A 10,185-nucleotide genomic window follows, 5' to 3' on the forward strand; every position below is an offset into this window, starting at 1 on the left:
GTTGCAGTGAGCCGAGATCCAGCCACTGCACTCCAGCCTGGGCGACAGAGCAAGACTCCGTCTCAAAAAAAATAATAATAATAAAATAAAAAACTAAAAAAAAAATAAATAAATAAAACTGGCAATAATGCGCCATGCTCTCCACGGGGCCAGACAGTGAGAAGCTCTGGGCTGTCATCCTGTCGGGGCCACTTGAAGGCTGGGTGATTCCAAACAAGTTTCTTAACCCCTCCGAACCTCCAAGTCCTCACCTGTAGGATGGGGTATAAACTCCTACCAGGCAGAGCCATTGTCAAGGTTATCGAGGAGTGGATGGAGAAGTCACAGCCGACACAGGGCCCTGGGAGAGGGGGAGCTGGGCATCCACTCTACTCCCCTTCACTGACCCCCCCAGAGACGCAGGGCTGCAGAAGGGGAGGGCAGCTGCAGGCTCAGAGCAGGGAGTGGGTCTTAGCCTTCGCCCCATCCCCCACGCTCGCAGACTCCAGGCCCATACCCCACAGCCAGGAAGCACCCTCAGTGCCCACAGCCTCCTTTCCACCCCAGCAGCGCTCCTGAGGTCCCCAGCTCCCCTACTCCAGCTCCGCCTCCCTTCCACACAGCTCTCATCTGCCAGGAACGAAAACGAGAGCCAGTCCCAGGAGCCCAGGAAGATGTTGAGTCTGATTTTGATTTCCCTAAAGCAAAACACCTCTCTCCTGATTGAAGCTCAGCTCAAACATGGTGGGAGCAAAAGGCAGGGGCTGGCAGCCCCCTCCCGGCACGGGCTGCAGCTAGAGGCATGGAGGGCAGCCAGCCAGCCAGTCCAGCCTCTTCCACCGTCCCTCCTGGGGCGGACCTGGCCCTGGATCCATCTCCAGGGACAAGGGCTTCCCGCGTGTCTCTGTACCTGCCCCCCAGCCCTTCACCACAGCTGAGGGAAAACCACACCAGCAAGGGGGCCTTTGGGTTTGAGCAGCACAAAAGCAGAAAGCAGGGCCTGGCCACGAATGACCCATCCTACTAAATCAGACAGTCCCCTCGGTCCTGACACCTTTGATCACTGACTGTCCTCCTTCCAGAAGTGCAGCTGGCCTCAGAAGCTCCTCCCAGCCCCACGCCTCTCCTGTGCTCAACCTCCCAGCACCAGGGACCCTCCAAGCGCCCAGCTCACACGCTCTCTGGGGGCAGCTCTGCTCCCCGCACTCCTCACTCCCAGTCTCCTCCCAGCTGGCCCCTCCCGCAGCTCAGCCCCCCGTCCAAGCTCCTCACCGATGGGGCCCAGGGGCCCTCAGGCTCCACGTGGCCCAAAGGGATCCCCTGGGCCTCCTCCCAGGTATCCATCCTAAGATCTCCCTACAGGCAGTCCTACACCAACTGCAGACAAGTCCCACCCAACCTGGCTGCCTCAAAAACAGCAGAATGCCTCCACTATCCAGGGCTGGCTGGACGTTGCCCCCACACCACCCCAGCTGCTGCACCAGCCTCTTCTCAGTCCCCACCCCATCCCATTCTCCCATCCAGTCCCCACCCACAGCTGCCAGCATCCCTAATGCGGTCATATCCCTCCCCTCCTAGAACCCTCCTCCAGAGCCCCCAGTGCGTCTCCAGCCTCTCCAGCCTCTCCCCTGCCCCTCCTCACAGCACCCTGAAGCTGTGTTCTCCCAGCAGCACCTGAGAAGGCCCCTCGGTACCAACTCCTGAGAATGGGGGGCTCTGCCCTAAGCCCTCCCAGGGCAGCAACAGCACAGCTAAGTAAGAGAGCGGAGGGAGTGCCGCTGGCCGCACCCTCCTGCCCCGGAGCCGGGCCCACCCCTGGGGAGGGGCAGTTCCTCAGAGCGAAGACGGTGGTGGTCTCTTGTGGGACCTGGACTCCAGGGATCTGACACTCCCTTGCTGTATGACCGTTTTTTTTCCCAGTTTGGGCCTCAGTTTCCCCAATTTCCCCTTTCACAATTTCCCCTGTGAAAGGGGACATTACTGGCTGTGTCAACCATGGAGTTCTACACACTCGGAGGGGGGAGGACAGATGACAGGCACCGTGTCCAGGAACAGCAGCCCCCGAGAGGGCTGGAGTGAGAACAGGAAGGTGGGCACAGATTCTGGGCCAGACAACGTGGTCGGGTCCCAGACTCATTAACCCTGGACCTTGGACAAGGGCGGCAGCCTCTCCTCTAAAATGGAGTGCTCGGCGGCGCTGCCTTCAAGCTCAGAGTAACGTGACAGCAGACGCAGGAGCTGCCTGGCACGAGGCAGTCAGCATGATCATCACTGCTGTTGTACTTATTGCTGGATGCCCCTGCCAGGGTGAGAAGAGAGACCACCCCCTACTCCCAATCCCATACCTGTTTGCCACCACTGCCTGGCTAAAGGGCGGCTGGGCCCCAGCACCGGGCCTGAGCTGCCCCAGAAAGGAGGCTTGGCCTGCTGCCCAGAGCTCCCGGGCACTCCTGGCTGAGCAAAGCCACTGCTGGAGCCCCTCGCCCTGACTCATTCGCTGCACATTCCCCAGCCCTTCTGCCCTCCCCTCTGGGCTCCAGCCCCCCATCCCGTGTCCCCACTGTGGGAGTGGCGATCCAGCCTCCTTGGCAGTCACTGTCTCCACCCCAGTTCACCGAGTGCCAGCCAGGACTAGTCCAGCACTGGGCTGGGGTACACAGCGGCCGGCAGGAAAGGTGGGCAGGCCCTGTCTGCTCTGCTGCCCCTTCCGAGCAGGCCGCCCGCCAGGGCCAGCAGACTGCCATGTGCGGCAGTGAGCAGCTGTGACGGCCGCTGTCGCCATCAGGTACTGACTGCGATCTGCCCAGCACCAGCCCGAACCCTCATTTCATTAAAGTCTCACACAGCCCAGGAGGCCACGGGCTGTTGCTGTGTCTGTCTCAGGATGAGGCACCTGGGCTCATCAGGGGAGCCCCATGCCCACGGCCATCCAGATGACCAGGCTCTGACCACCCCCCACTGGCCCCCACCTCCCTACCTTACATCCTCACAGCTGCCTCGCCTCCACGTAAGAGAGGCCAGAGCCTCCGGGCTGGCGGGAGGAAGGCTGAGCACTCGAGTTGGGGGGTATTTCACCTGTTGGGGGATCTCCCGGCCCACAAGGCCTGTCTTCAGGAATGGCGAGTAGATGGCAGGTCCCTGGTCCCGGAGGGCAGACTCAGGCCAGGGCCAGGTGACCTTCTGGCCCAGCTCCTGGGAGTTGCTCTTCACCGCTCCGTGCCCAGGCCTGGCTCCCCTGCCCGAGGACCCTTAAAGCCAGGCTCTCGGCTTGGGACACACAGTTCAGCAGGGATCACCCAGGGCCTTTGCACAGACGGGTCTATCCAGTCGCTGCGTGGCCTGGGTCAGCATGCTCCCTACCCCGTTGTCAGGGACCAAAGAGAGGATACAGGTCACAAGCACCGAGCCCAGCACATGGTGGGTGCCCTAGAGATGCTGTGCTGATGAGGAGTCGTGGGGTCTGAATAAAAAGTCAGAGGGCCAGGCCTTGGGGCAGACACCAAGATGGGAAGCTGCTGCCACTCCTGCAGGGAGGGGAGCCAGGCAAGAGGCTGCTGAGAGCAGCTCAGATTCAAAATCAAAGCCCCGTTTCCCTCTCAGTCCCTCGGGATCCTCCCCGAGGCCCTGTGCTGACAGGTGGGGGTCCCTGCCAGCCCACTTCAAAGAAACTGAGGTTTCACAGAGAGGCAAAGCACTTGACCAAGATCACACAGTCAGGGGTGGAGGAGTGGAGATGGAGGCCAGGTTTATAGAGTCCAGAGTCCGGGCTCAGGAAGGCTTTAGCCGGGAGATATCATCCCCAAGGATGATCCTGCCCACCTCCCGCACGCTCTCAAAGGATGATCCTGCCCACCTCCCGCGTGTTCTCAAAGAGTTATTCAATCTTTGGCATCTCTGACGCCCCAAAAAAGTGCCGTTGGTGCTGGCAGGCAAAGGTCCTCAGTATCTGCTGATCTGTTAACTTGCTTTGACCAGCTGAGGGACCCAGATCAAGCCACACTGACATAGGTTCAAATCCCAGCTCCACCACATTCCAGCTGTGTGACATTGGACAAGTCGGTTAACCTCTCTGAGCCTTGGTTTTCCCATCAGAAAACTAAGGGCGATCAAACCCACCATAGTTACATAAGTAGAAAAAAGATGGAAAAGAACCAGGTGAAAATGCACACAGTGGCCTCAGAGAAGCTGTATGAGAAATGGTTTTGTTTTCTCTGTGAGTGCCTGCTTTTGTCCGATTTTGACCTTCCCCAACGGCTGGGTGCTCCATGGGGCAGGATCAATGTCTGCCTAAGTTGCAGCCAAATGGTAGCATCTGGCATGTAGTAGGTGCTCAGTGTATGTGTGTTCTCACAGAATGCATGTTCTTGTTTTAGGTGGGTAAGTTGGAAAGTAGACAGGGCTACTTTTATTTTCTAAAACCCAAAGTTATTCCTGGCTAGTAAAGGAACTTGTTCCAGTGACCACACATATTCTCTCTCTCTCTTTTGCATAAACATACAAGAATTGCCCCTTGGCTTAAGCCATCTTTCCTGCCAGAGTCAGCTCAGAATCTTCCAAAAGGGAGTGAGCCACATCTTCTGCCTCTTCGGGGATCTTCGAGACCTTGGGAAGGTCTTTTTTTTTTTTTTTGAGACACAGTCTATCTTCTAACTCTGTCACCCAGGCTGGAGTGCAGTGGCACGATCTCAGGTCACTGCAACCTCCACCTTCTGGGTTCAAGCAGGTTCAACGAATTCTCCTGCCTCAGCCTCCCGAGTAGCTGGGATTACAGGCACGCGCCACCACACCCAGCTAATTTTTGTATTTTTAGTAGAGACGGGGTTTCACCATGTTGACTTGGCTGGTCTCGAACTACTGACCTCAAGTGATCCGCCCACCTCAGTCTCTCAAAATCCTGGGATTATAGGCGTGAGCCACTGTGGCTGGCCAAGACCCAGGGGAAATCTTTGTGTGTGAAGTCTTCTCAAGATTTCTGGTGGGGACCCTCTCAAACATTTCAGAGCTGAGTCCAGCACTCAGGTATTCAGATCAGTCCCATTCTACAAGCATTTCCCAAACACTGCCAAGGTCAGACATTATGGAAGGCACTGAGGCAACTGACCTACTCAACAGAAAGGGTCTTTGTCTAAACTGACTCATTCTTAGCCCCTGTGTGACCTTGGGCAGCTAAATTCACCTCTCTGAGCCTCAGTTTCCTTAGCTGTAAAATGGGAATAGTGGTGGTCACAATACCTTTCTTGCAGGGTGGTTAAAGGAACAAACAGGATTTTCACCCCTTCCTTCATCCAGCAATTAATTTCTGAGCATTCTCAATGGGTCAGAACCTGAGCCAGGCTCCAGGGACACAGCAATGACCTAGACAGAGGTTCCTGTCCTCTGAGTCCCTGATACAACAGGGGAGACATACCCTGTTAGCACACACCCACACAGCTGTCTATCTGTCATAATAAGAAAGGAAAGCTCAGCTAGGCCCAGTGGCTCATGCCTATAATCCCAGCACTTTGGGAGACCAAGAAGGGCGGATCACCAGAGGTCAGGAGTTTGAGACCAGCCTGGTCAACATGGCAAAACCCTGTGTCTATTACAAATACAAAAATAAGCCAGGCATGGTGGTGGGCGCCTGTGGAGGCTGAGGCAGGAGGATCACTTGAACCCGGGAGGTGGAGGTTGCAGTGAGCTAAGATTGTACCACCATGCTCCAGCCTGGGTGACACAGCGAGACCCCGTCTCAAAAAAAAAAAAAAAAAGGAAAGAGGCCAGGTACAGTGGCTCACCCCTGTAATCCCAGCACTTTGGGAGGCCAAGAAGGCGGGCGAATCACCTGAGATTGGGAGTTCGAGACCAGCCTCCAGCCTGACCAATATGGAGAAACCCCGTCTCTACTAAAAATACAAAATTAGGGCATGGTGGTGCATGCCTGTAATCCCAGCTACTCAGGGGGCTGAGGCAGGAGAATCACTTGAATCCGGGAGACAGAGGTTGCAGTGAGCTGAGATCGAGCCATTGCACTCCAGCCTGGGCAACAAGAGCAAAACTCCGTCTCAAAAAAAAAAAAAAAAAGGAAAGTTCAGGGTTAATGAAAATGTGAAGCAGGAACCCAACCTAGCCTAGGGGGTCAGGCGTGCTCCCCCGAGGAAAGGGCTGATGTGTAGGCCTTAGCCAGGCAAAGAGGAAGAAGCAGCACTTTCCAGGAGAGGCTGCAGGTCCAAGGCTCAGAGGCCATCCAGAGGCTGGTGAGTTCAGGAACCACAAGAAGCCACATTGCACTAGAACAAAGCCTTATCCACAGGCAGCGTGGTGTGGTCCGGAAGGAGAGAACACAGCAAGTATCCCAAAATGTTAACAATTGCCACTATCATAAATACAGGTGTCACAGCACTCAAAGACAAGGCCAGATGGCCAGGGCCAATAACAGGGGCACCCCGCAGGGGCAGGGCCTGAAAGAAGCTTAGGATCCCCCCACTTAGGATCATGTGGCATCTGCCTCCCTGATCCTAGTCCCCACATTCCTGCTTCAGTCCTAGCCCTCCAGGGCTCCCCACTCCAGCCCCAGGAAGGGGTGGGAGACACACAGCTGGTCTCCATCACATGTCAGGCAGAAGCCAAATTGGTCACAGAAGCCACACGGTCACACCTAATGTCACAGCCAGTAGAGCAGGGAGCCTCTGGATGGAAGCACTGAGAGGCTCCCAAGATGGAACAGAGGCGAGAGGTGAAGAGAGACCCCAGGGAAGGTGCAAGGCCCCCCACACAGGGAGAGATGGAGACAGCAGTGGCAGGGATGGCAGGGACGCAGAGACTGGGCGGCGGCGGCACACAGGGGTGGAACCAGCGTCGGCGACCGCCGCACCTCCTCTCCCAGAATGCTGTGGATCTGCTCCTGGAACACCACCGAGGTCTGGCCCCTGAGCTGCGCTGGGGCAGAGCGGCTCCTGCAGGGACCGTGGGAGGTTCTAGGGCATGCGTTCCAGGGCGACTGGCCGGGAGGGTTGGCCAGGGCTGCTGCTGGAGCCCAGGCAGCCCCAGCCAGCAGCAGACAGCAGCCCTGACTCCAGCTCTGGCCCTTTAAGAGCGGAGGGCGGAGGCTCGGCCCTGACCTGCCCTCCTGGAGGAGGCACAGAGTGACTCATCAGGGTCCTTGTCACGGTGCTCAGAGAGCAGGAGGACTCGGGGATGGCGGTGATGGGGCACAGAGAGGCGCAGACGTGGACCCATCAGCCTGGCCGGAGCTCACTGGAGGCTGGACCGTGACCTTGACTGGGATGCCTGCCGGTGCGTCCCTGGGCAAGGCCCCTCGCCTCCTGGGTGGGCCATGCGGCCTCACATTGCTCCCCTGCTTTCCGAGACACCCCTCCTAGCGGAGCCCCTGCCCTGCTGGGTCAGCCAACAGCTCTGAGGGGCCAACCCACTGCCTGCCCCCCAACTCCGCCTCTCCAGGTACCTCCTAAAGCAGGGGCCACCAGCAACCCCCCTCCACAACCAGGAAACCGCAGCTTGGAGAGGCCAAGGGACTTCCACAGATCTGCTTCTAGCCACATAAGCTCATCTCTGAGCTGCCCAATTGCTTGAGTGCCCCTCATGCTTGGAGCCCTGCAATTTCACGTTCCCAGAGATGCCAAACCTTGACAGCTCCTTCGGACCCTCTCAGAGTTTCCATCCAGAGGGCTCCCTGCTCTACTGGCTGTGACATTAGGTGTGACTGTGTGGTTTCTGTGACCAATTTGGCTTCTGCCTGAGCTGTGATGGAGAACAGTTCTGTGTCCCCCACCCCTTCCTGGGCTGGGGGTTGGGGAGCCCTGGAAGGTAAGGACTGACCGGGAACATGCTGTTCCTGCTTCCTGAAGCACTCTCATTGTCCCCCCACAAAAACCCTCCCTGCAAACTTCTCATCTCCCTAAAGCAGTACTGTCAAATTCAACAAATAAAAACATAGATACCCTGTTAAGTTCACATATCAGATAAACAGGAAATCATTTTTTAGTATGTCTGGCAACCCTAGCCCTGGGTTTCAACTACAATATTACCTCCTCCAGGAAGCCCTCCCAGATGCACCCCAGACCAAGGAGATTCCCAGTCCATTGTGCAAAGCCCTGTCTTGACCTTTATCCTGGCCTGACATCTGCCTCCCCACCAAACTGTGAATGCCAGCAGGGCCAGAAATCCAGCCAGCCAGCCTGCCCTGTGTCCCCAGCATCCACAGGGCCTAACACGAGGCAGCTGCTCCATAAAGCTCTCTGAATCAAGGAGTGAGGGCTGGCAAGGTGGCCCAGGAACCCCTTTGGCCAGACACACCCCCCACAGGACCCAGGGCCTCCCCTCTGCTCCCTGCTGGCTGGGCCTCCTTCCCTGAGAGGCACCTAGATCTCTTCTCAAGGCCGTCCCCCAACTCCACAGAACCTGAGCTGGGGAGTCATAGCTGGGGCACCTAGGCAGGCTCCGCTCAGCAATTCTGACAGCTGCTCTTTGTTTTAATTGAGATCATGTTCTGCTCAGGCGCAGCAAAGGCCTCATCACAGGAAGCCTGAAGACAATAATGGCCTGGCAAGGCCGTGTGGGCTGCTGGGCGCGCAGGGGGCGGTGGGACCACCGGCTGAGGGGCAGAAACCCGGCCAGTGCAGGCTTTGAGCTGTCGAGCTCCTCCTCTGCCCAGCACACACACCATATATTTTTGAACAGAAGGAAAGCATTCGCTCTTTCCCCCACAGTGCCAAAAATAGCCCCAGCTCCTGCCTTTGAACAGGAATCTTTCGGTTCCTACAAAGAGGCAGGAGCAGGGCCGGGAGGAGGGGCCTTGCTGGCTGGCTGGCAGCTTGGACCCCTCCTCAACTCCCCAAGCCCAGCAGGTGAGAGGGGTCTGGGGTCTTCACGAGGTCTGGCCAGCTGGGGCCCAGCCTCCCCACACCCCACTTCTCAGGATCCCCTAGCTATGAAGGAAAACCCCCCTCCCCCAGCCCAGGAGGTAGGAGGGGGCTGGACAGAAACAGAAAGCAAAGCCCAAGATGGATCAGAAGGAACTTCATTCATTGGCTTTTGCTCGTTTCTGTACTTGTTTTCTCATTCATTCCAACAATATGCGCAGGCTCGGTTCTAGGAGCAGGGGCTACTCCGGCAACCACGCAATGAGATGCAGTCATGCAATAAGATGCAGTCGGTCCTCACAGTTCCCAGCTGAATCAAGGGGGACGGTGAAGCATATCCTCACCGCCAGGACTAAGGAGGAGGCCGGGCCCAGGGACACCTCCCCTGGAAGTAACCTTGGGCTTTGGTAGGAGTGTGACAAGGATGGGTCCCCCTCATGGCCAGTGGGAGGAGGCAGAGGGCTGGGTCCGATGAAAAGGTGCCTGCCTCTGGGATGGCCGGGTGTGGTGGCACATGCCCATAATCCCAGCACTTTAGGAGGCTGAGGCAGGCGGATCAAGGTCAGGAGATCAAGACCACCTCGGCCAACATGGTGAAACCCCGTCTCTACTGAAATACAAAAAAAAAAAAATCAGCCGGGCATGGTGGTGTGCGCCTGGAATCCCAGCTACTCAGGAGGCTGAGGCAAGAGAATTGCTTGAACCTGGGAGGCACAGGTTGCAGTGAGCTGAGATCACGCCATTGCACTCCAGCCTGGGTGACAGAGTGAGACTGTCTCAAAATAAAAAAAGAAAAAGAAAGAAAAGGTGCCTCTGGGCTGCCCCAGCACCCTGCGTGGCTCCCTTATCCAGCCTGGCAAAGGCATTGTCTTCCTGTTTTATAGGTGAAGGCACTGGGACGCATCAGGAGGGATTAAAAGCCTGGGATGTGCCATGCCAGGCCCTGTCACCAATGTTTTCGCATGAATCCCACCCATAATCCTGGGAGGCATCTGCCCATTTCACAGATGAAGTCTGAGGGCTCGGTGGGAAAGGCCGGACCAAGGTCCCAGAGCTAACGAGTAGAGGAGATGGGATGTGAATCCAGGCCAGCGGATTCCCTGAGAGGAGCTCTGGACACCAGACCACCAGAAAAGCCATCTTGGCTCAGCATCCCTCTCCCAGTTCTGCAGAGATTCAGGGAAGGAAGTGGTCACAGGGCTAGAAGTGGAGATCGAAAGATTTGAACCCAACTCTGTTTGGTTCCAAGTCTAGGGCTCTTTCTGTTTCCCATAGCAGAAGAAAAAAGAGAAAAGAGGCCGGGTATGGTGGCTCACACCTGTAATCATAGCACTTTGGGAGGCTGAGG

General features: G+C 57.0%; 1 protein-coding gene across 1 annotated transcript in view; it reads right to left on the reverse strand.

The window, feature by feature from the left end:
• Nucleotides 1–8,134, reverse strand: part of NCS1 (neuronal calcium sensor 1) — a 58,761-nt gene extending 50,627 nt beyond the window's left edge. Inside the window, exon 1 of the mRNA XM_011931203.1 lies at nucleotides 8,004–8,134. Within this exon, the coding sequence (XP_011786593.1) occupies nucleotides 8,004–8,058 (55 nt within the window). The 5' untranslated portion in view covers nucleotides 8,059–8,134. The remainder of the gene's footprint in view (nucleotides 1–8,003) is intronic.
• Between the last annotated feature and the right edge of the window lie 2,051 nt (nucleotides 8,135–10,185).

This window comes from Colobus angolensis, unplaced genomic scaffold (genome assembly GCF_000951035.1).
Source record: "Colobus angolensis palliatus isolate OR3802 unplaced genomic scaffold, Cang.pa_1.0 Scaffold9, whole genome shotgun sequence".
NCBI lineage: Eukaryota > Metazoa > Chordata > Mammalia > Primates > Cercopithecidae > Colobus > Colobus angolensis.